The sequence below is a fragment of the Anser anser genome (assembly GCF_964211835.1).
Source record: "Anser anser genome assembly, chromosome: 1".
NCBI classification, from domain to species: Eukaryota; Metazoa; Chordata; class Aves; order Anseriformes; family Anatidae; genus Anser; species Anser anser.
Genome location: NC_139720.1, coordinates 116,788,175 through 116,814,574, shown reverse-complemented (window position 1 = coordinate 116,814,574; position 26,400 = coordinate 116,788,175). Strand labels below are relative to the sequence as shown.

Here is a 26,400-nt window from a genome sequence, read left to right as displayed (position 1 = left end):
GTAGAGCAGCTGATGTCTAAAGCAATTAAAAATACCGAGTTGGGGGATTTTTTTCCATCTAAAGTGAAGTTTTTCAGTTCTAATGTCTTTTGGCTGTCAGTCGAGTGCTTCCCTGTGTATTTTTCCGTTTATATGTAGGTTTTGATCCAATAAAGTTTTTAAGGTGTTTGGTAGGAAAACTTAAATAGCTACAAAAAAAAGAAGTGTAGTAATGGCAGAATGAGGAGTTAAAATTATCAGACCTAATGATGCTGATTTTCTGCAGATTTTCGCCCTTCTACCTGTAAGGTTCTTGGAAGAAGGAGGCAGCACGTGCGCTGTCCAGTTTGCCAGAACTGCTCGTGTATGGATTGATGAGCTGGGTGTTGTTAATGAGGCCAGATATCAGCTGAGCTCTGCCAGCCCTTCCCTCAAGCCATGTTCTCATTTTAGCATCTCTTCCCAACGCAGCTGGCTGTTTTTCACGGAGCTTGAAGGAGCCTGGTTGTCTCTGGGGCCCGAACCTGTGAATTTCAAGAAAAAGATTCAAAGCTGGGGAAAAAGAGGAAACAAAATACATCGGGCATACAACATTTTTTTTAATAATAATAACAATAATAATAATAAAACCAACCAAACAACAACAACAAAAAAACAGAGAACACATACTTAACTTGCTGTACAGAACTGTATGGTAAGATGTGGTGGATGCAGTCCTGTTAACTAAATATTAGCGATTAATATGTTAAGATGCTTTTTTTCTAGCAGAACCTATACTGTTACTTGTAGAGGGGAAAGTGGTAGCGTGTACTTAGTTTACCATACATTAACTTCAAAGGCAAAGCACACTCAGTGCGTTATATGCAGCAACATGCAGGTCGCAAAGTGTGAGATGCACGAATGATAAGAGTGTATAGCATGTCTACATTTCATCACTTCTGGAAAGAGCTTGTGGGCAGCATTTTCTCAAGCCTGAACGTCCTTTCTCACGCACAGAAGAGACCTGCTCCGTCCTGTACGTGCTATCTGCATGCAAGTCTGACGTAGGAGCATCACTGAGGGGATGATATTAGAATAAAGAGGGGTGCTTTACAACCAAATTGCAAAACAACAACAACAAAAAATCAAATGAGCACATTAAAGGGAAGGGTGGGGAAGTTCCTACCCCCGCTCTCTGTTGTGCCAAGGAGAGGGGGATAGAAAAGAATGGTTCTCAAATCTGCTATATGGGCTGTGCTGTGGGTAGGTTAAAAAAAAATACAGTAACTGCATATGGGAGCTCTTCTTCCCTTCTCTCCACACCCATACCTATGTTAAGACTATGGTCTGAGCTTTCAAAGGAATAAATACCTTTGCCTGCCATACAAATGGCACCTGTACCCAAGGGCCCATGTGACAACAGAGAATTCAGGATGTGTTTTCAGAGTAAACATGGGTACGTATGGCAGGTGTTTGGACAAAGAGGGGTTCTTTGGGGAGCTGTCTTAAAAGGTAAAGAATAGTTGCTTTATTGTCCTTCTGTGAAGTCAGTCCTGAATCAAACAGAAGATTTTTGCTGAAGAAACAGTGGAATCTGTGACAAAACACCATTTATAAAGACGGAAAAGAGAAGAGCTCAGATTGCATAATCAAAGAGAAAAAAAAAATGAGAAACTTTGTCCTGGAGGCAAATGCACCTACTTCTCATTCACTCTCCTCCCTTTTCCACTACTTTTCCCATGAAATACATGCAAATCCCAACATGCACCAAGTTCTCCTCCAGGCACGATATACTTGTGTGGTTGTGCAAGTCAGAAGCGGGTTGAATAGAGAGAGATATGGGGTGTTGCTGGCTGAGCAGCCTTGCAGAAGAGCGCTGCATTTACCGGTGCTAGAACATAATTCAGTCACCCCCGAGAGCATTTCTAGTGAAGGGATCGCTGTTCTAATCATACAGCGTGCACATTTCCTTCTTAATTAACTTTGTCTTCTTGCAGTATTGACGGTGCTTCTGAGACTACACACTGGAGAAAAAAATAAATAAAAGGCTAGAAATTCTGCGCGTGAGCGTTTTATCAGAACGAAGAGTGGTTTAAGGAGTAATTCAAGCAGAGCGGGAGCCTGCTGTTATCGATGAACGCCCCCAAGAAACCACACACCCGGGCAGCGCAGGACACCCGGCTGCTGCTGTTCCTCACCCACTCGTGGGCTGGGACCGAGGGTCGCCGCCCCGAGGGGCGACCCCAAAACCGCCCCCGGCCCCGAGGGACCCTGAGGGGATCGTGAGGGGCCGTGAGAGGCAACGAGGGCGCCATGAGGGGACGAAGTCGCCCCCCACCACCTCCACCCAGACGTGGAGGCGGCTCCTGCGCAGGCGCGTCCCGGCCCGCCTCAGGCCGGCGGCGGTTGCGGCCGTTGGGCGGGTGTGTGGAGAGCCCCGGCCGCCCGTGGCGGGGGGCTGAGGGGGCGGCGGGAGCCCCCTGCCGGGGCCGTACCTCGGGTCTCCCGGGCAGGGTGCTGCGGGCACCGGCCCTGGCCCGTTAGAGGAATCGTTGCTCTGAGTAGTTTGTGGCAGTGATGCTAATTGCCGCGCTCGGAGTAACTTTTTTAAAGTAGTCGATGGTGAATTCTTTAATGCGTAGCACAAAGGGCGCTCTCCTTGCTTTGCAGCTTGGGGTCAGCGGGATGGGGAATGGGTGAAATAAACCAGTCAGTTGTAGCGGTTTAAATCACCCTCTTACAATGAGGGAAAAGTACGGGTCCCAGTGGAAGATGTTCAACTATCTCTGCAGCTTTTTAGCAATTAACTAGGGGGACACGCTTCCAAATCAGTATATTTGGTGGCCAGAAGTGCAAAAATATTGCAGGTTATATTAACAGTGTCTACCTAACACCACAGAGTTGACACATGACTCCTGTATGTTTTTCCACCAATTTTTTTAACCAGTATTATGTCAGTGCCTGACTCTACAGCAATCGGCTCAGTAGCCACACCAGTGGAGGCGCAGGCAGGCTTTTATACTGATGCTTTAGGCTATTGGATGCCATCCATCTTCCAGATCTGTATGTGCTGATAAGGGATGATACGAACCTCCTCCCAGCTGCTTGTTGCCATCCTCCTCCCAGAGTTTGCGTTTTTGTGTGGAAGATGTTTTACAGTGCTTCTGTGGAGTTAAATTATGGTAGCAGATGTTTGGGACGGTGATCGTAGGGCTCCAGCTGTATGGCTGTAATGAAAATGTCACAACTGGGGGCTTCTGGCAAGGTGTAAATGTTTGCAAAATATGGCCACAGATTCTTAAAATAAAGTATCCAGTAATTAAAGGAAAAAAATATATATATCATTCAGGAGCCTGTAATCCTAACTGCTGTTTTTACAAGGGAAATTTATAAAAATATGTTGCAGTAACTAAAACTTCTCTGTACTTCTAAAACTTGTAGGTGATGGCCCCTGGAAGCAAATTTAAGAACTCCGAAATGATATTGCCATGTGAATGGGAAGAATGCTTCTTTGTAGGAAAATGCATGGAGGAGTTTTGTGATCACATTGCAGAACACTTGAAAGAGTATCTACATCACCCCCTGGAAACAACAGGTGACTTGTGTCTCATGTCACAGAAATCATGTTGCAGTATTGAAGATTATTTCCTAGGTTAGGAAGTAATACTGACTTCAGTTTACAGGCCCCACAGACCTTCATGACTTCCCAAGGATCCAGCTGCTCGAAGCCCTTAGACAAAGATTTACGCTTGCTTTTTCCTTTCGATCTGATGGTCTTGGATTTTTGTTTCTGTGGATAGGTGTTACTAAAATGGAAAGAGACTGGAGAGGTGATCTGGGAACTTTTGCTGAGGGTTTTTCTAAGGTTAGGTCCTGAGCAGGTGCAATTGTCTAAAACAGATTTTAGCGAATTGCTTTTGAATGGCAGAGTGCTTCCCTTTCAGGTAACTGGCCTGGTGCTTATGAATTCCAGGTTTGAAGTAGCAGTCTTATGAATCTTAATAGAAGAACAGAAACTTTTAATGTTCGTATGGTGTTTGCCTTGTTTGGTTACAGACACCAGTGCTGTTTTATGACTGGTGTTGTATTTTACATCTTTTTAATGGCACTAAGTGTACTTAAAAGGAAAACAAAAAATCTGATTCTGCAGAAAATTATAGGCAGTCCCTGTGGATGTAATAGCAATAATATACTAGACTTGTTAATATAACTATTTTGGCTCTCGTGTATGCTGCTTTTTATTCTTAACACTGTAATCAAGTGTAATTACAGGTGTAGACATTTTAATTAAAGGTGAATGAGTTTTAATTAAAGGTGAAAAAAGTAGAATTGAACCAACATTAACAATGTCTGTGTGACCTAAACCAAAGAGTATCATAGTATATACCTAAGAAAAATACAAATTTTTACAAAAGTTTCCCATTGAATCTGTGAAGCGCCTTCCTATAAAAATTATGTTTGAAGGTACAAAGCACTCTAGTGGTGCTATAATTTTAAGACAGCGGAAAATCTGTTTGCCACTGAGATTTGCAAGTTTTCCCTACCACATTATCAGCAGATAGCAATTACCAGTTTCCCTGATAAGGTTACTTACAGATCGTAGGGTTATTGCAAATGTAAGTGCTGTTGGTGTTCTCACTGTTGCAGCAACACTTGCAGGCTTTACACAGCATTTTGTAAAATGTTACTTCTTTCTTGTGTTTAGAGCAGTACCGGTGTTGGTGGAGAAATTGTGAGTTTGGGGCAAAAGATCCCAGAGAGCTGATAACACACGTCAATTTTCACAGTTACCACACCAAACTGAAATTCGTGGGCTCCCGGTTATGGGCATTACACCACGACTTGCCGGCGTGTTTGCTGACCAGCCGTAGCTGGCATCAGTTACCACAGACCTCAGAGGAGTTTGTCTGCAATTGGGAGAATTGCAATGTAAGTGATATATGCTGAGATACTACTGATTTTTTTCCTTTCCTAACTTTACGTTTGGATTTGACTCACTTGCTCAAACTTACCTCTGTACAATGCTTCCCATTATCATAAATTAGATCTGGGGACTATTATGGTAGCCTTCATGAAAATGTAAACAAGATATTTGCGTACCATCTATGACTTCAAATTTTCTTTTTATGGTGACTAAAATGATCTTTTCGGCAAAGATGAAACTTTCCTCATATTTTAAGAGCATACATGCAAATCTGTAATATACGCAGTTGAATGTTAAATTCATGAATTTGGTAGTTTCTAGAGAGGTCCAGAGAGCTTATCATTTATCAGAAGAAAAGTCTCAGAACATCTGATGTTTCCTTGATCAGTTGGAAATGTTGTTTAGTTTTTGTTTTTCGTTTGTATTTTTTTTTAATTTTTGACTGGGACAGAAATCAAATGCTTACAATAGGCTTTTCTTACAAGTCTCACATTCAGTTGTGGCCAGGATTGGTTTCAACTAAAAATGGGTTGTATCTTGACCACTTTGTGGTGTCCTGTATTAAAGAAAATGATTATCTATTCACTTCCAACTGTGCTATTTCTGTATCACATGAACCAAGGTGATTAGCAGCTGCTATATATATATACATTATTTTTTTTTTGAGAATGTTAACATAAATAGTGCTGCCCATGTACATTTATTTCTGTTTCTTAGAGGTGTTTGCTCCTGATCAGAAGTGGCTTCAAACTGATATGATATTATAGGGAAGCACTTTCCCTGTCACTGTTGGACTCAGAAGCTCAGCTGTTATTTGTGGCCAGTGAGCGTTACCTTTGCATCTGTAGATGTGATGCCTTGCAGAAGAGCTTTTCATACCGCCCCCTTCTGCGTAACTGTTGGACAAGTTTGGTTTTAGACATCTACACTACTTCTGTCTCTGAGATGAGATAAATTGCTGCTGTATATCTATCCAATCTACATTGCTTTTTGTCACGTTTTATGAGTTTTTGATTTCATTTGACTTAAATGATATAATTGAAACCAAAGTGATACTGGAGAACAAGATACACCTGAAATGAGTTGTGCCGTGGGAAAAAAAAACTCTAAAACTAGACAGTTTTGTAAACCTTATATGGGTAAATCTGATGTAGGCTTAGTAACATCAAACTACAAATCAAAAACAAAAACTCTAATGTTTTTGAAAGGCCTTTCATCCTTTTACCTTATGTCTCCCAGGGCCCTCCAATGACGCATGGGTTATCATCCTTAAATCCTTATCTATAACTTTTTCATATCAAAGTTGTGATAAAATTAAATTTATGACATAAATTATGCTTTTTGATGTTACAAACAAGAGCTAATGAGGGTGAAAATATGTCCATGCAAGAGAATGTCAGACTGGTGATGCTTTATATACATGCTGAATCCCTCACGTACACCACACTGTTGAATTAGAGTAAGTGTAATGTTGGAGTGAAAATGTTTTTGTTTCCTGGTGGTAGTTATAGCCCATGTTTTGTTTTGCTAACCTTCTCCTTACTAAGTATAAGGTTATTTCTAGTTTCCTCTTAACATTTCAATTTACAGATTGTTTATGGCATAGCATATATAAAGGGTGAGTGTCTGGTCAGGCGTATGTTATTGTTGGACAGAATGCCCAGAACTATCCATTTGGCTCTTTTGGCTTTGAATTTAGAATACCTACACCCAAAAAACGCTTTGATATCTCTCTTTGATTTTTTTTTTCTTTATATAAGAAATGACATAAAATCATCAAGCAAAGTTTATAGGGAGAGGTAATTCTGTTGTTGACTCAATCTGTGAGAAATTCTCTCTCTGTAGGTAAGCATTTATTCACTATTGGATTAAGCATGGAAATACCCCCAGTCTCTTCTTTTTAAAGCTATATGCCTAAGCATGTAATACAGAGCATTATTTATAGCAACTGTGGGATGGTTTGCATAGTTTGATTACAAACTATTGTTACAAACAAATCTTATTTCCCTTTTGCCTCATAGCTTGTAGGAATCTTATTTCTTACAGTAGTTACTTTAAGGTATCAATGCTTTTTGATACATGCCAATCAGCCTTTACTTGCACAGTGGAACAACTGGTCTATTTATTTTAAAAAATGAAGTTAAGAAAAACTTCCAAGCCCTCAGAAGTTTGATTTTGCTGCATCTGCCAGTAAACACAGTCTTTGAAAAGCACACTTAAAAAAGAAAAGTCTTCACGTTCATCGATTTCATGTTCTGTATTTCATTTCTGTAAGCGGGGGCTTGTGGCAGGTGGACTCCTTTAGTCCATAGCATTTTGCTAAATCTTTTTATACATGTTTTTTCAAGTTCAAGCTATGTTGTGAATTTTATTAATTAAAAGAATGTTTCCCAACTTAGTAGGCAGGCTAGACTAGACCCAGGAGGTGGGGTAGGGCGCACTGCGAAGGAGAGCTGTGAGGGCAGGGAAAGCTGCTTACATTTCCCACCCTCCTGCAAATATGTTCCCACAGTTATAAATATAATTCTCTTTGAAAATCGGCTATACAGCTTCCCCCGACTCTTGCGGTGCCTCCTACCGTGTCAGATTCTGTTTCCCCAAAGGTAAAGCTCCTAACTCTGGCAACAGCCCCCAAAGCTTCTCTCCTCCTCTATGTACATATAAAGAAATTCTCAGGAAAGTTCCGGGGAAAGACTTAGGGATGGTGCCAATAAATAAAAGCGGGTTTAACCTCTCTATGGTCACTCTGATGAGGAAGTGAAGAGGCTTTCCATCGTTGTCGAGCTTAATCCCTTTAGTTGATTCACCTTAATATGCCTGCATGTTTTCATATACACAGGACCTTGGATTTCTCAGATCATGTTTCAAGTCCTTCAGAGGAAATAAGGGCTTGTCTTCCCCGAGGAGCTATTGTGAAATACGTTGGAGTACGAATTAAAAATGCAGCAGTTCGCCTGCATTAACTCCTCATGTGAATGCTCTGTTCTGCGCAAATAATGCCTTTTAACACCTTAGCTTAATCCACTCTCTTAAGATTAGGATCATTAAAAACATAATACTAAGTGAATAATTTTTTTTCATTTACATATTTTTCTTAAAAAGATAAATCTCTTTCAATCTGAATCAACTGTACATTATCTGCGGTGGCAATACCAGTGTAAGGAGGTGTTGTTTTTTTCCCCATTTCCTCTCCCTAGCATTTAAAGCCAGATCAATTCAGATCAGTCAGATTCTGTTTAATGCCTTGTCCCGATTCAATGTGTAGCCTTACAAAATTGGGCTAGTGCAGCGGGGAGGTTAAGGGGTTACGTTGTTGGGAAATGAGAGGAATACTTTAAATTGCCACTGAGGACAGTCTGCAGCTGGATGACGCCCTGTGTGACTTTAAGAAGGTGCAGCATACAGTGTACTTTCACTGCAGGTGTGGATTTTTGTGGACTGAGGAAGAGGCTAATTAAAGTTTAGTTGCCCCTTGTCGCACACACCGACTGGTGGAGCGCTCTGTCTATAACACCTAATTCAGTCTAATCATCGTGCAGCTTTCCTATTTCCTTCATAGCCTTCTCGTGAGCAGGTAGAAGTGAAGAATGGGTAGCATTCCCTCAATTAAGCTAGACAGGCTTCAACTACATGATGGTAGGTCCAAATTCAGGGCCTGGGTTTTGTGGTGGATACTGCCGAATGTTCTACATTTTTGTAATGATGTAATATTCTTTCTGTTGGGGTGAGTTAATTAAATGTTACTGCAGTATTTACTGATGTCTGTTTGGTTTCTAAAAGCACTTAATTCTATGGTCCTGTCAATTGATTTCCTGCCAAAACTGTCTTAACTTCTCCATGCCTTTTTTTATTGTTTGTTTTTAGGTTACTTTCAATAATCCAGAGTGGTTCTATCAACATGTTGCTCATCATGCTTATGCTGCTGAGGAAGAAACTGTTACAGATCAGAAGAAAGCTGTTTATTGTCACTGGAAAGGTAGTTCATATAAAAAATTTAAATTGCAAAAAATAGTTTCTCTGCAACATTTCTTATAAAATTAACTGAGTAGTACATATTGCATAGGACATTATAAGACCTTCAGATATTTTTTTTTTTTATCTAAAATAGTTGCAGAACACTTTTATTTTATAGCACCCATGATTTAAGTAGAATAGTTCATGTCATCCGTGGGACCAAATGCATTCAAATCCCTATTAGCATAAGCTGAGAAATGTCAGTACTGACCAGGGTTGGGTTTCTTCATAATTCAGTCTGTGAATGTCAGTTTGTATACCATTCAAACAGACTTTTCAATTATATTCTACCACTCAGGACCAGGAATGTTTCCCTCGCGATAACCTTTGATGGTGAGCTTACTCTCTGCTTACACTCACCTGTCTCTTCAAATCAAGGGAAGCACACCTATTGCCATTCTAGTTTTTTTCAACTAACTCTGTGGTGAGAAAGAGCATTTCTGATGCATTGTCTGTGTCGCTAGCTACCTCTCGTGTTAAAATTATCACCATGGCTTCAAAGCAGATGTTCTGCCCTTGGCTCTGTTGTAGAAGCCACATTCCATTGACACTCTTTCATAGCAGATGCCTTTATTGTTTGAGTAAGGGCTAAAGTATGGACTGCCTTCTGATGTACATGCCATTCAGCTTCAGACCTACAAAGTGTATGAGCAGAGCTTCTCTAGAAGAGAAGACTTTCTGCTGAAGAATAATGAGACAATTTGTTAGACTCTGGTCCTGGAGCAGATTCATTCTGTTTGCCTCAAACCTGACAATTTAACGTGTGTCAATAAAGTCCTGGTTTGAATGGAATCCTCTTTATATCTAAGTTGTATCCTCTTTATATCTAACCCTCCACATATAAGTATTTTCAATTTATTAAAGTTACTTTTTAGAGTAGGTATTCACTGTGGTGATAGCCAAATCCAGTCCGTGGATGCAAGGCAACGTCATTCCTTTCCACCCTGAGATCAGACAACAGATGCACATTTTTTGTCTGGGGAACTCACTCCAGTTGCCTGATAGTGTAAAATATGTAGTCCTTAGAGGAAAATAAAATCACATATCTGTGTGATCATAGCTTTTGAAAATATAGCCTATTAGGACAACTGAAAGGACTCTTCTGACTGTATAGCATAAATAACAGAATGGGTAAAGGGAAGCGTGAAAGTAAAGGAGTATGACATCTTCAAATATGTTGAAGAAATGCCCTGCTGCTAGGAACAGTGAAATCTGTTCTCTATGTTTGTGCTAGAAAGGATGAGAAGTAATGAGCTTCAGTTGTAACAAGAGAGGTGCAAGTAGGAAGTTAGGAAAGTCATTTTAAAGGAGTATATTAAAGTACTGTAGCAGTTGCTTCTTGAACTCATGGAAGTTCTCTGTCACTAGGGAACTGAGAAGACCTCTTTTGAGACAAAGATTGTGCCTCAAAAAATAAATGCATATATCCTGGGTGTAGCGGGGTCTATATTAGTCTGTGGTCTGGACATTCAGGGTGGTGATGAACATTTGAAATCAACATGGAGAATCATAATGTCCAGGAAGTGAAAGACAATTTTTCATTCCAACCCCCAAATTAAGAAACATGCACAGGCATGTGAGGTCTCATCTCCACGAGGAAGCAGTTGGCGTGGAACTGGGACAACAGATAGCACCAGACTTTTCCCGGTCTTTACCCTCAGTATACTGGTTGGTGGTCTGAGTTCATTTGAATTTGTGGAGGTACGGCAAGAATGGGCTGATCTGCAAGGAAAGGCAAACTGTGAGTTAAGGGCGACGGTAAGGCAGGCAGGGACCTCACCGGCAGGGTGCAGTCTCACAGAACCTGAACAAGAGCAGAGCAGGTCTGGTGGTGCCAGCCAGGGTCAGCCACAGCCACTGGACAAGTCCACAGGAACGAGACAGGCCCGGGGCCAAGCCAGGAAGCTCATTCAGCAAGTCAGAGGCAGGGGCAGTGAGGTGCAAGGCCCCTCACAGCATCCCTACAGTGCAGGTAAGTGCAGGTCCCAAGCCAGAACGCTCAGGGTGCATGAGTGGAGGCTTTTTGCTGCTCTCAACCTCAACTTAGCTCAAGTGTCATCAAGGGTTATGCAGCATCACCGTATTAGAGCGGACCTCAAACACAAGCAACTGAACTTGTAGATGTGTGAGGTGGAAGAGGCCGCAGGGGAGGATGGCAGGGAGTGATGGCCACAGGCTGGTCAGGCAGCCAGAAGCTGTTGACCTTGACAGAGTTCACAAATTAAAGATATAAAAGGGCGATTTAGTCAGATGTCCCATATATCACGTTTTGAACCTGGAGTCGAATGGAGACAGACATCTTCGGGTTGCACTGGAAGAATAATCACTCCTCCAGCTCCTGACGTTGACATGGGACCTTGCCTTTTTTCTGTGGCCCCTCCTGACCAGAAGCATCCTGTACTCAGTGAAGATGAAGGAGACACTGATGATCCTATTTCCTCATTGTAGGCAAGGTGAGGTTTTAGGTTTCCTTTGTCTTTTAATGAAGAATCTAGGGCTTTGCCCTTTGCTAAGTATGTTAATCTGAAGCTCAGAGGTCCTTTCCAGGAAGTTGTCTCTATTCTGCTGCCTGGTGTGGATGTGGATTGTTATCAAGACTATGGCATTTCTTTCTATTAGAGAAAAAGTCCCCATGAGTAGTAAAAATGGAACTTGGAACTCATGATGCACCTACTTGATTAAATGAACTAGGTGAATCATTTCTGTTAAATTAATTTTACGTATTAATTTCGGAGACCTAAAGGTATCCAACCTGTCATTGAGTTTGATTCACTTAATGACCATTTTCATGCATCATCCACAAAGAATCTTTTACCTTTTCCTACCTCTTGTTCTTGAATTTGAATTTAGTCTTCTTGACTCTTAAGAGTCTCTGATTGGGTCCAGGCTGTTTACTTCACCTTTCTAAAAATGCAGTTTTCTGCATAGCTGTTATCTTTGGTAGGTAGATGAGAGTCTTGTGGCAGCTTCTTCTTATGTTATATGGGAGGGTATTCCTTCACAACTATCCGAAGTTTTCTACTGAGAGCTCTTCTTAAGCTTCATTTACGCCAACACATTAACCTACTAGACCCTTATGTGTCACATGTCAATAACCAGAACTTTCTAGTTGTGTTGTTCTTGCTCTTTGTCTACAGTACCAGTCTGTTCCTGAGCTCAAGAGGTCTGACACAGCTATTTATATGCAAAGATTGTTTGGTGGATAGCTGATTGCGTGTGGTTAACCAATACGTGAATGTGTATGTAAAGATAGAAAAACGTGAAAATTAAAAAAAAAAAAGAGGTCAGTAAGCGGAGTTCTTTCACGTGTATTCACTACCCCGTCATATTCTCCTGTTTCTCAAGAGAACAAGAGAAGTTTGCTGGGGTTCTGTGATAGCAACAGAGATAGTAATTAATTTTATCTCTGTTCTACTTTACGAACATACAGGTGGAGTCAAAAACTTTTATGCCTGATGATGGAAGGTATAGGAACATGCCCTCTGCAAATTCAAAACTAGAATTTTCTTAAGGAAGGACATGTGGACAACATGTCTCGAGAATTCTGATTACTGACAAATAATATGACTTTGTCACAGATATTTGCAGGGTTAAATGTCACATGAGGTTTGCAACAGTCTGGTTGGCTGTTGTTGTTGTTTCTACCAGAAGAGGTTTTACTTTGGGTTTTTAAAAATACATTGGTAAGACATATGTAATAGACTTTGCTGTTTCTATTCAAGAAAGACTGTAGCACTCATGTGCAGCTGTTTTCTGTTTGTTTGTTTGTTTTGTCTATTTGTGTTAGACTGCTTAGGAGTATTTAAAGGCAAGCACAAGCTATGGGATCATTTAAGAACCCACACGCAAGAAAGAGTTGTAGCATGTCCTACTTGTGGAGGAATGTTCTCCAATAACACTAAGTTTTTTGATCACATAAGGAGGCAAGTTTCAGAAGATAGTAAGTCAATATGCTTTTATTTTGTGTATATTTTAAAGAGATTTTCATTTAAGGTGTTTTATAACAAATGTGCACACGTAGTCTCATAAATAATTCTGTTCTTCTTACAAGTCAATCTCATGAAAGTATGAGTATGTTGGCGATGGAAAGTAAAAGCATTCTAGGTTATTGATGGAAAAATTGACTCAAATTTCAAACTGTTAGTGTTTTGAACATTGTTATCTGACTGAGGATGAAATTAAGTTACTGATAAACAATCCTTTTCATTAAGCCTAAACTAAGTTTTCTTCTGAAGAGTATTGGTAATGAAAAAGAATACTGAAACTGTCTCAATGTTGTATTAGCTTATTTACAAAACTGGCAGCTATAGGTTATTAATTAATGTATCTTTCATAAGTGATTTGTATCGCCACTAAATAATTTCTATTTAAATTCAGGACAAATATTTGTTTGCCAGAACTGTCACAAACATTTTGCCAATGAAAGACTGCTACGAGATCACATGAGGGGACATGGTAAGTCAGAGCTTTTTAAAATTAAAACATGCTTTTCTCAAGGTCACCTTATACAGAATAGTTTTTGATAAACTACAGAGTTACTAAGGTATTGTTGTATCAGCTAAGAAAATTAATAGACAAAACTAGGGCAACTGGGTTACAAATTCTGGAAAGCAAGAATTTCACTGAAGCAAGGGGACTCCCTTCTTCATGCCTTCTGATGAAAAAGTTTAAGGGTCTTTTCGGTGTGGGCTTTTCTATTTTGCAGTAGCTTCCTGTGCAGATGCTTATTCTTCACTTGCATCCCTGTTTACTTGCTTTCATGACTGGGCGAATGGTTAAAGCCAAAGTAGTGTTTGAGCTTGAGCTGCATCTCTGCTCACTTCACAGTACATAATCAGCTTCACTCAAATAGCATAGTCCTTCACTGACCTAACCACAATCTCCCTCAGGTCCCCAAATTATTCCCACAAGTTGTACTACAACAGCTATGACTTGCTGGGAAAGAATCCTACAGCATCCAAGCAGAAGGAAACATGTGATATTGCTCTTGGACATACAGGAAATACAGAAGCCGAGAAGCGGGTGGGTCTTTGCTTTGGGAACAGGAATATTTGAACCATGTAGCCAGACCTGGGTACCAGTTATTTAGGTTGTATAAACATACAAGTAGCTATGTGCGGACTTGCTCAGTCACAGTAGATTCTACATTCTAGTTGCATTTGTAAAGAAAACATGAAACATCGAGGAGTTGGACTCAGTGATCCTTATGCGTCCCTTCCAACTTGGGATATTCAGTGATTCTATGATTTTTCACTGTCTGCAACTCAACACATTGATGCTTAACACTATGCATTTGATTTGGTGCTTACTGTGAGCTACCAAGATTAACCATGTTCATATTTAAATATGTTTATACTTGGCGTGCATCTACCTAAAATATCTTAATTTTAATATTTTATGTCAGAAAGTAGAGAGATTTTTGTTTACTAGACTAGTTTTATTCCTTTGTGTCAAGGTGATTTTGGACAGAAAATGGAAATAGATACAGATTTATTTATTTTTATTAGCTAATGAAGCAGTTTAAATATGCTGAGGTTGCTTTTTTTGTTTAATTAAAGCATAATACACATTAAAATAGATTTGATATCTAAAATAAGACGTGATGAACAGGGCTGTTTGTTTCTGGTCCCTCTGGCTGCATCTAAACCTTTATGAACGGTACAAGGGGCCTGGCTGGCCTTGTCCCCTGATAATTCATCCTGTTCCCTGCTTGCACAGCCAGGGAAAATCACAGGGTGGCTGGACCTAGGAACAAGGATGATGTGATCCTGTGTCATGTCCCAGTAAACCACTGTGAACCAGCTGCAACGTGAACTTGGCCGAAGAAGCTGTGAAGCAATCCTGGGTCCAATTGTTTAGGCACAACATAAATCCCTTCAGACGTTAGAGCCAGTTACTTTCTCGGTTCATGATTCAGCTTTCTTTAAAAATTCTGGCAGCATACATGTCTGCTAGTGCAGACTGCCAGTGCAGACATGACATTTTAAGATTCTTACTCCAGCATATTTCATAATAGCTTTCTGGTATAGATAAATAGTGAAAATTATGCCCGTCTATAAGAAATTAGCTAGAGATAAGTTGTGATGTGAATGCAAAGTCTGTGGGTATTTTGAAATTGCTCCCCACATGGATACATTTACGTGCCAGAAGACAAAGTAAACTGTTGGATACTACCATTTCAAGAGACTTCACTGGTGCAGTTCTATAGATTGTTACTCCAGACTAATTTTGCACATGAAGCTATTTATTTTAGGGAGAAAAAAAAGATTATCCTACTTCAAGACAAGCTATGAGGAAAGATGTCTATGCAAGGATTCCAGAGCAGTTAGAACACATTATATTTACTTCCTTTTTTTTTTTTTTTTTGAGAAAACATGAACACTCCAACTGCATGATTTTCCCTGGCCACCTGCAGAGCACCGGTCTGATTATAAAATAAGGCATTATTTCAGAGTCCTAAATATGACAGGTTTTATTGAAATCCCGTACTTCTTTGTTAAGACTCTCCCTACCGCATTCATCAGGTTGCTGATTCACACGCAGCAAAGCAAGCATTTGTTCAGCTAAGATGCTGCAGTCCTGCCTGCCAGCGTGCCAGAGGTTCTCCCCTGTTCCAGAGTCAGCAGAGCAAACCTGTGCCTCAGCCACTGCAGTTCAAAGTCTGGCAGCTTAGCAAGCACCTACCATTATTATGCCTTAAGCAAATATATCCGAATGTGAAACGGGGAGGCGGAGGGCAGACACATATTCCTTCTACCACCTTTTTAAAGAGTGGTAATACCTTAAACATTAAAGGTAGATTTGCCAGTGCTTGTCTGTCAGAAGGCCTCCAGACAACGTGCACCTTTTAGGAATCCTCCCAGAGTGCTAAAGGCAAGAAGATAATCATCCTTTTGTTAGAGCCTGGAGAGTGAAACATGATCCTCTACATCTTCTTCCCTTACCTTTTTTGAAAGTAACTCGAAACATTGTAATAGTATATATACATATAAAAGATTACTGTTATTTGACTACTCTTTCTATTCTACCTGTGTTCCATTTTTATCTCTTTTTTTTTCCTCTGTATATTTTGTTCCTGAATTATTATAATCTGTTAATTTTAATATGAGTTTGTAATACATTTTCTTTTCATGTGTCATAGTGGACTGAACGTCCTGCTGAAGTCGTGATGCAGAACTGAAAGTATCTTTCTTTCTACAGTTAACCGTATTACGTGCCCGCTTTGTGATGTAGTATGCACAAGTGTCTCCTCACTGAAAGCACACACCAGATACCGACACTGTGATGAACGCCCTTTCCATTGTCACCTCTGTGTCAGCAGGTCAGAAGATTTAAGGCTTGTAGCTCTGTGAGCAGAGCTGTAGAACTGAGTTAGTTTTTACATAGGAGTTAACAGAGAGAAGAAACTTTTCAACCACTAAAACAGTCAACTGGTCAAGGAAGAAATGTAATAGATTTATCTGCTGTTCATCTGCCTTCATCTGTTAAAACGTTGTTCATGAACTTCTGGTAAAGTAGGATTGAAGTTTTAAAGGGGACTTTTCTTGGCAAGACTGTATGGACTATAAAATGGCCCATGATGATGGCAAGTGGAGATGTGTGGCAGTAGTGCCTTAAACTGTGGGTTTTGCTGTTCTGAATGATTGCTGGCCAGTTCCTGGGAGAGTCATAATCTTCTGAGTGATTTTTCTGCCACAGGTTCACTATACCTTTTGCTGTCTTGGTCTCTGATTTTTCTGCAGCAGTTTCTTTTCTGCTTTCCTCATATGATGCCAAACAGCAATTAAATAATAATATTTAAAAAAAAAAGACATAAAAATATACCATTGTGATGTGATAGACCAAGTTGTGGATGTGTGATATGATAGACCAAGCACTGGACTGGCAAATTATGTGTAACTTTTACCAGGGAAGATGAGAGGTCTAGCCTTTTTATGCGGAAAGTAGGATAAAGTAAACAAGTATTTAAGTACTCTTGTGTTCGCAGTGTGGGTGGACACAAGGAAACAATCTGAATTTCTAGACCAGAAATAATGAAATGACTGATCCGTAATGGACAAGAATTTTCTCAGTGTGAACAGAAAGAGGCTGATGCCTTGCAACATAGTTGTGGAAAAATCACCTAGATTTGGGCATGCCGTGGATGTGTGGGAAGAAAGAAGGAATGGAAAATGAAATACAGAGCACATCAAAGAGATTATCCCCTTTTCACAGGTGGAAAAACTGAGGTAGAGAAGAGAAATGATTTACACATATTCCGCTTTCACTTGTCATTGTCAGAGCCAAAAATTACTACCTCCCAGTCCTAAACATTAACCACAAGACTACTCCTCTGTACTATTATATCTGTTATTTGTTTTACCTTGTTTTCAGTTTTAAGAACGCGTATGATCTGCATAAACATGTTGAAACACACAATGATTCAAATGCCTACAGCTGTGATGTTGAAGGATGTGGTTTTACTTCACGGACTTTACAAACTTTGAAACAGCATTACAAGAGAGCACATGTGGTGAGTATATTAAATAGCAGAATAGAATATATTGCTATAAGTGATCCTAGGTTTCAAATCTACATGTATTTAGTTTCATATGAATGAAAGAAATATTTCATTTTTCCATCAAATCAAGTATCTATTTGCACATATTTCTAGGACTCTTGTATTATGCAAATACCTGATTCATCCTTACCTATAGATTTTGATTGCTTACTTTAAGTACATGCAGTTGCATACTCACAGTCTTGAATTTCAGCCAACTCCCCACTTATGTGTTTTTTTTTTCTTTAAAATAACATGCCAATCCTAATCTGAAATGCAAAATATTTCAGGGATTAAAATCCAATGTCACCTTTCTCCTCATGTTGATACTCCACCCTTAGAGCTAATATGTAACCTGGAAATAAAGAAACTATAGAACACGTAACGCTTACATCACTTCTGATCATGTGAGTCTTTCATCACAACATTAAAATACAGTTTTGGCTGCAATAGTTCATGCATACTTCTTGCCTGTTTCTTCAACTTTGAGTTACAACCACTGCTATATTGTAAACTGTAAAGGTTTTAGTGGAAGCTATATTGTCACACTACTACTGAAGATATGTGCAGTAAAGACAACTTACATGTTCAATGAGGTTCCTTAAGCAGACAAGTTTGCCTAAATCCCACACATTTAAAACCTATTAGGGAGTTATGTTCAAAAAGGTTTTTAGCTAGATAGTGTAGTTTCCCCCTTTTCAACAAAGGATTAATTGTCCTCATGCAGATTTGCAAGTCTTAAATTACTCTAACACTGTTTCTTTCCAAGAGTAACGGTATTCTGAAATACAAATGCCACATCTGTCAGAAATGTTTCTGCTGGAGTTATACATTGACCCTACATCTTCGAAAAGCACATAAACTCAGCAGTCATTCTCGTTTCAGGTATGTTATCAGTTGATTCTTGTTCAGATTATAAAGTAACTTTTTTTTTTGTAGGTTTTGTATAAGAGATCCAGATATTTAATTAAATGCTGTCTTATGTTTGGTCAAGCTTTAAATACTCAGTGAAATATTGTGAAACAATTTATATCTTAAATTTCGCTATCATGATGGAAAACCTAGTGTAAAGATGGTCAAAGTATTTTGTTTTTATAGCCTTTACCACTGGGAAATTCTTGTAACCTAGATTGTTGAAAGAATTTTTTTTTGACCATGTAAGTTGTATCCGCCAAGGAAGTAAGCTGTGCATAAATATATCAACAGCTTCTGAAGTACAAACAAGTCTCACTCTCCATTTTGGAACAAGAAAATTCAGCAAATGAAATATAATCGTGAATAGGTATTTCTTATTTTATATTAAGTGATATGTATTTGATGAAAAATACTTATTGGAACCCTATTGCATTTGTCTCTTCATACAGAGTGCTTTTTTTTTGAGTACAACATAATAAATAGCAATCTGATTCATCTTCTAATTGCAGACATTTTCAATTTTGGCAATCATATTAGATGTTATTTTCTGCTGTAAATACTGTGTTTGTAACTTGCATTTTCAACTCTATTCCCTTAGGTATAAAGAAGATGATGAGGGCCACATGAGTTTGAATTTAGCAGTATATAATGCTGTCACAGGCTTAGGTCAGACTCTTAATAACAAGATGATAATAAATAACTTGTCAGTAAGTCAAAATAGTTTTGGAAGAGAAGGAGGGGACTCTTGCGAAAGGGACGCTTCAACAACAGAAGTACTTTTCACACAACTTCAGCCGTGGTTACAAGCTACTGGAGAAAATGTTCTGGTAGAAGCAGAGTTTTCTATACCGGAGCCTGTGTATTCGGAACTTCAGACCGCAGTACAGACATTTGAAAGCTGTTCTACTTCCTCGAGAGCTGATGAAGCCACACCAGTGAATGTGAAGGAAAAACTAATAGAAATTGACCTGGGCTTGGGAATTCAGATGGCTTTCTAGAAAAACAGTGTTTTTGTGGATTTAGCTGTGAAAAGTATACTCTTCAGAAGAGGTGTATTTTTTTTTAAGCAAAACATTTTAAGAAGTCTGCACTTTTATCCTTGTCAAAATCTTGTGTATAATACTGTCTGTCTTTTCTCTGCTTTCATGTTAAATTATTCTAATGTGCTTAGAGTATATATATGCAAGATACACACAATATTATGCACATATAATATGTTCATTAATAACCCTTTGGAGAAGAAAGTTTTAAGTTTCACGTATTCATATAGCATATATATATGTGTGTGTATATTTCTTTATTTATAAAACAAATATAGCCCTTGGGGGAAAGCAGTGACACAATACATGAGGCAAAGTTTGAAATGGTAGGGAATACATCCCATTATTTATTACTCCACTATGCTATTTATTAGAAATCAGATAACAGCTTGTGAGATATATATATATAAAAGTTACGTTTTTTTTCTGCTGGTTTCTTAGCTTTATTTACTGACTTTAAAATTCTTTCAAGAGTTATTATAGAGACATTTTTATAATGGACTTTTAAGCTACAATGCACTGTTAAATGAATGCATTAAACTGAAAACAATGGTTATGCATAAATAGAACAATTAAAGATATTCATAGAGCTGAACTTAGAATTTATGTAGAGTTTGCTGTAATTGAAATTTTATAGTTATTTGTTGGGTGCTGCAGGTACAATGACGAGAAAGCAAAATAACGATATTGACAGCATAGCTAAAAATGCCTACCTCTGTTTCCGTAAATATTTCCATATAGCCATGGTTATCCTGACCCGTTAGGAAAAGTGCTTGCTTAAAGACATTACTAATTTGATTCTTGTATAAAGGGCAGAGACAAAAAGAAGGGCAGCTATCTTTCATCACAGTAAAAATGGAATCCGATGTTGAAAACATTTTTTAAAACAAGATATGAATGACCTCTGTACAGATGAGAAGGTGATGTTCAGTCAGCTATGAGACTGATTTACAATGTATTAGCAACATCCCTGGAGGACCCAGAGGTAATCTCTGGGAATGCCTTCCTGTGCTGTCTGCAAAGCAGGAACTTTCAAGGCAGTGGTGGCTGTCCACAAGGTGGACAGTACAATCACTGTCCCTTACCAAATGCTCATTTCCTTACCTAGGCAAACTGACACTAAGGCCCCAGGACAAACAATCCAACCTGCATGTGGGTGAGGCCCCAGCCAACAAGAACGGAGTATCAGACAGACTGGGAACAGTTTGGACAAAGATAGGCTGTCTGGAGTTGAAATGAGAATGAGCTTGCCATGCAACTTCAAGGCAACCAAGGATACTGGGGCACTTGTATTTGGAAGGACTTATGCTGTGCATCTTCTGTAGAAAACTCTCTGCAGTTTTCTAGAGAGTAAAGAAAAAGAAATATAAAGCCCGTCATAAGCACAGATCAAAAATGTCAGCAGTGGAAATCTCCCGTAGCCATCCACCTCATTACTGCCTTGAAAGTTTCTGCTTTGTTGGCAGCTGAGATCTTTGTGCTCGGATTTTAGTGTTATTAAATATGCCTGGCTGTAAATTGTGGCAATTCAGCTGATGTTTCAAGAGCAGTTGATCCATCTGTGCAGAGGGGGCAGGCCAGACAGATGTGGGTGGTAGCCTGATTTTAATCTGCCTTTGTGCATGAATCAGAGACCCAACATTTTTAATACTTTACAATACAGGTAAAACTGACTCACGTTTCTCTGGGCAATGAATAGGCACCACTATAGCCTCTGGGACTTCCCCTGCTAAATATCAAAGGCCTGCAACAGACAACAGAGGTGTTAATGCTTCCCAAAGAAAGAGTCCTTTATAATGGAAAGTATTAGTCAACCAAAATACAGTGGAGCCTTTTCCAGATCTTTTATAATAGTTCACCAGAAGCCTCTAATCCATTATCCAACAATTTTCTCCTTTGGGCTGATGCCCATGCCTGCCTGATTCGGAGTTTGCTGTCTTCAGTGCCAGCTGCGTTGCAGGTACCAGGGCGAATTAACACAAGGCCCGTTCAGGACCAGGGCTTCACACGACAGATTAAAGCATGGTGTTATAGATTTGGTTTTGAGCCTGAAAGTCAAGAACATGGCCTACGAGTTCTACATTGTTGCAGCTTTGTGCGAGACTATCAAATGCATTTTTGAAGACAAAACTGTGGGGACAGATACAATGGGATGATCATTTGTTAATGGAAACCTATTTTGAAAGCTGTATTTTAAAATAATTTTCCATAGTTATGCTGCTTAATGACACGCTAGAGCCTTATGCTATTGTGGCTTGGGTACCTGCTCCACTTAATTATCATTCACAGTGTTTGCATTCACACAAGGACCTTACAAAGCTAAAAAGTTAAATCAATTTTCTTGTCAGTCATCTAGTTTAGAATTTGCATTCACACTCTAGTTTGGATACAGAACTTTTGTTACCACTGTTGTATTTACTAGACAATAGTAGTTTGTAACAATGGATTTCAAAGTTACTTTTTCAGAGTTTTTTTCAAATTGATGGTGAGATTTTGGTGTTATATTACCACTCCAAGATGCTGGTTTGCATGTAGAAAGCAAAATAAAATATCCATCTGAATTGAAGAACTTTGAAAAGAGGTGTTTTTTTTTCTGAGTTCAATATCAAATTATAAAATTTTTGTGCCAGTTGTGCTTACTATAGTGAATGTACGTAAATCCACTTGGTTTTGAAAAGTGGTTTTCAGTTTCTGCTTCATTTCCACCGTGACTCTGAAGTTCCCTCTCCCCTGCCAGTGCTGCTGCGTCTGGACGGGTCTTGAGTGGTGTTTCACAGCAGTGCCCATAGAGGGTGCCTGCAGACTGGGAGCTCTGAATCACGCCGCAAGTTGGTGGCACCCCGTTGCGTGTGACGCTGGGCACGAGTTCAGCAAATATCTTCGTCAAACCCGTGCGTTATTCAGCGCTTCCCGGTAGACAGAAGGCCTGCGAAGAAGCAAGGAATCGTGCGCTGGCATTTGTGGGACCCAGCTCGAAAAACAACCTGTTGCCGTGCAAATCAGGTATGAGGTGGACGTGAGTCATGAGGGACTTGTTCTCCTGGAGCCAGATCATCAGATAAAGCCAACTGGCGAAGGTCCGCCGGAGTCTGTGGCACAAGCGTAATGCATAACTGCGGGTCTGGCACAGGACCGCTGTGGATTTCAGTGGGACCGGGCTGGCCCTCGCCTCTGTGGAGGGAGAAGGAGACAGCTTGCCAGACTGGCAAAGAAACCCTTTGATGATGACCTAGGAGATGGTGCCCTGCAGCGCAGCTAACAGCAGGAAAAAATGTACCTAAAAATGACGGTGTCTGCCAAGAAGCAGAGCAAGACCGAGCTTGAGGAAATCATGCAGAACGCCTTTTTTGTTCTCAGAGGTCTGAGAACGAAAATTTAAAACTAGGCATTCTTCTCCCTAATACCACAGAAACAACTCTATTATTCATTGCTTACGCTAATGTGATTAATCTGATCAATCTTTCTTTTTTTAATTGTATTTTTTCACTTGGTACAAGCTCTCTACCATCACAAACAGACTTGATAATGAGATATATTTGTAATTGAGGTTGCTTAATCCTTCTCACTTAAATTCCTGAATGCAGGGCTTTTTCTTACCCTTAAAAAGGAAAAATGTTAACATAAATAGTTCAATAGTTTCTAAGGAAGCAGTTATGAAAAAATACAGTATTTTTCCTTGAAAAAAAAATAATCTCCAAGCTGGATCATTAAGTAGTTCTATTATTTTGCACATGCTTTAAAGTGTAGCATTTGGAAGAGGAGTATTTGCTCTAATCTGATTTTTGGCATGTAATTCCATAAAGCAAGACATGTTAAAAGCACTTTGCAAAGCTTACCTAAAGCCCTGAAACGGTAATTTTATTAGAGCACATCAAATACAGAGCATACTCTGTTACTGCCTCCACAGTGAGGAGCTTACGTGATCTTAAGAAAATTATGGATCTACTTCAGTTTTCTGCCTTTAAAGAAGTGTCCTCAGGTTTACCAGGAAGCCACAAAATTATCAGCCTGTGTTCCCGTTGGTTCGCATATTGCCAGCATGAGCACTAAGAACTCGCTGGTGAAGGCCCAAGGATGGTCCCCAGCGTGCCTTTTAATTCATGGCTTACTTTTGTATGCTCAAGGTGTAAAGGATCTGATCCTTGGGGTGCTGAGCAGGCAGTGTCCATTCATTTAAGCTCTGAACTAGGGAAGATTCATACATGTGCCTGTCTCTGGGCACTGTGAACCAGAATGTGCATTTGACTTCAGTAGGATTACCTATATTGTAGGTGATTTTTTTTTTTTTTAATTTTCTTCAGTGGGTATTTTAGTGTAAGAATCCCCACCCTCTTTCTTCTGCTCATTTCCACCTCCACACCACAATTCTGTTTTTTTGTGAGGGCGCACTTTACGTGAGATCAGCAAGGAATTCCTTAAACTGAGTTTGCCACTGCATCTGCTACCATGTGCAACTGTGCCCCTTTCATCACCTTCTTTGGAGGTAGTTCCCTTCCAGCCTGCTTGCCTCCCTCTCTGTTGACATTAGTGAGCTTGTGGTAAGTCAGGCCAGCTTTCTCACCTGTCTGAAAACTAAGAAAGGGAGTGGTGTGGTTTGTTTTTTTTTTCTTCCCCTCATGTGAGATCACTGAGCTGATTCAGTTACTGTTCAACCATGTGAATGCTAGTACAACTGTGTGAGCACTAGTGCCAAGACAAAAGAGAGGACTGCAAACCTCCTTCAGTAATAATGTCGTTTTAAGTCAGCTTAAGCCAACTGCAGTATTGCACCGTTTGTGCATAAAACCTAAGCCACAGCTTAAATGTTTGAGGAGTGGACGAATAAATGGATGTTTATTTTATCTTTTGGAAAGCTTGCAAATCAGTGCTCTTCTGTATCAGCTCTAAAGCTGGTGTTACATAGTTAAAATCTGCTGCCTCTTCACAGAACATCTTAGCTGTAACAAGGGCCAAGATGCCCACCAACCTTTTGAAGCTTTGGGCTGGTTTATTTCACATGCATCAAGCAAACCTTTAGAAGGATATCCTTGTAAAAAAAGAAAAAGCTAAAGCACTGTATGAAATCCTGTTCTCTGACTGGACCAAGAAATACCGCAAGTAGAGAAACAAGAGTAAGAAGGGGAGTTTTCTTTGTGATGCCCTGTACATGCACATGAGAGGAGAAGATAAACAAGGTTGGTTACCTTGCCACAGAAAGATACAGTAGGCTGGTTTCACATGATTTGTTTTCAATAAAGCTAGTATTGGCTGCTCTTTGCCATCCTGATTAGCTGCTAGCGTGTTTTATTTATTTTTAACTGGGGAGCTGACTGCTCTGGGATTCCTTTGCCACCATCTTTCTGTGCGTCTTTAAGAGGAGCTCTTCTGGTGCCCTTTTCCAGCTTTCCTACACTTCACCAACTAAAACCTCTGAGGCTGAGTAGCCGTTCTCTAGGCACCTTAAGTGTGGCTTTTATTTAGGCCTAGCCTTTTTGAAAGCACTTGAGTAATCTAAATTCTCTTAGACCAGCTCTTTTCATGTTCTGTCATGAGCTCTCCTTTGCTGCTGGTGTGTGCTGAATTAGCTCTCCAATCACAGTACAGGTAGAAGGTACACAACCCATTTCTTGCTTAAACTCAGCTGCAACCTGAGTTTTGCATAGTTCATTTTGTTTTACAGTTTTTGCCATCTGTCTAATGAAAGAGGTGTTTGAATGGTAATGTATCATTAGTGGAATAAAACACTTGGCGTACTGTTGGGAAGTCAGTCATGCACACCTCCAGAAGACACAGTGTCCAAGGCCCTGGTTCTGCAAATTTCTTCAATTTAAGCAGAGCTTCTTGAGAGCACAGAAGTCCCTCCACATGGATCCTGCTGAACCCAAATCAAAACAAGGAACAAGTCAGGATGATAGCCAAGAGGAGGAGGTCAGACAGAGGTGTACTGTTGGGTCACACAGGTGGCCTAAGGGTTTGTCTCTACTCACAGTTATTTCTTATTCCTAATATATTTATGTATATATGTTCTCATTCAGAGTAAGCAATTGTTTCATTTAATCCAGAGTAAATTAAGCAGGAAGTAGTCCATGTGGAATAAAGCCCTGAGAACAGACTTGATGTCCCGTGCCTTGGGAGTAATTAAATGTTTCTATAGATTCTTTTAAAATGGAGCTTTGCAAAGACAACAAAGTGACTTACTTATATTACCCTGGCTTTAAAACACATTGTCCTCTGTCTGTTGCCTAACTCGCCAGAGTAAATTGTACACTAACTGCCTAGAACAACAAACTCGAGTCTGATATTCATTATAACAAACAAACACGAGCTTTATTAACCTTTAGCCATGTGATAGGCGTGAAGGTCACGATGCAGATAGGAGTAGCCTCCTCAGGATTACGTTATGTACCAAAGGTTGCAGGCTCCCTCCTTTTCAGCTGCAGTGTCTCAGCAACTGATTACGCCTCATCCATCGGTCCTGCGGTACCTGCGATTAGACCCAAAAAACGATTCAGGGATTGATGTTTGCAGCTGGGCTAATCAAAATCCCTCGTGCCAAGGCAACTGCAAGGCATAGACGCACGAGTGCGTGGCAGCACAGTTTCCCAGAGCCTAAGAAATGCTTCTAACATGCCCGGGCGGCCTCCATCCTCTGCAGGATGGGTCTGGGAGATACAGATGAAGGGTAGATGAAGGGTTTCCCTTGTGCCAGAGGGACGCAGGCCCTGTTAGAAGAAAAGCAGAGCGAGCAGTCACCCCCTTTTATTTAACAACTTAATTGCCACAGCTCGCCCACTGCGCTGCTGCCCGAGGAGCCGAGGACGCCCTTCGGGGCTGCCCTCACAGCGGAGCCCCGCTCCCGGGGGCAGGAGCCGGGCAGGCAGCAGGGGGCGGCCGCCCCCCGGGGCCCGAGCTTCTCCTCCCCGTCGCGCACGGAGGCGGCGGGGCCAGCGCCATGGCGGCGGGGCCGGGCCCGGCCCAGGAAATGACGGCGCCGCCTCCCCCCCTCGGCCGCACCTGACTCACCTGGGCCG

The 26,400-nt window shown here is 40.3% G+C and overlaps 1 protein-coding gene and 1 long non-coding RNA gene across 7 annotated transcripts; one reads left to right on the top strand and one right to left on the bottom strand.

Moving 5' to 3' along the window:
* The first annotated feature begins 1,044 nt into the window (after positions 1-1,044).
* On the top strand, positions 1,045-24,532 carry LOC310890700 (histone H4 transcription factor-like). Of its 6 annotated transcripts, none has more exons than XM_083819317.1 (10): positions 1,045-2,332; positions 3,400-3,553; positions 4,664-4,887; positions 8,747-8,858; positions 12,684-12,836; positions 13,274-13,351; positions 16,097-16,217; positions 17,270-17,408; positions 18,205-18,320; positions 18,949-24,532. In XM_083819317.1, the coding sequence occupies exons 2-10, from the start codon at positions 3,403-3,405 to the stop codon at positions 19,346-19,348; spliced, it is 1,494 nt and encodes a 497-aa protein (XP_083675443.1). In that variant the 5' UTR covers positions 1,045-2,332; positions 3,400-3,402; the 3' UTR covers positions 19,349-24,532. The 6 variants fall into 6 exon arrangements, with proteins under 6 accessions (XP_083675443.1, XP_083675442.1, XP_083675440.1 ...); XM_083819316.1 differs by having other exon boundaries at positions 1,045-2,381; XM_083819314.1 differs by lacking the exon at positions 1,045-2,332 and adding an exon at positions 2,392-2,556.
* A 139-nt stretch (positions 24,533-24,671) lies between these two features.
* Positions 24,672-25,843, bottom strand: LOC310890736. The gene is made up of 2 exons (XR_014577284.1): positions 25,705-25,843; positions 24,672-25,244 (listed from the first exon to the last, which is right to left on the bottom strand). It is a non-coding gene; the product is annotated as an uncharacterized lncRNA (long non-coding RNA).
* Between the last annotated feature and the right edge of the window lie 557 nt (positions 25,844-26,400).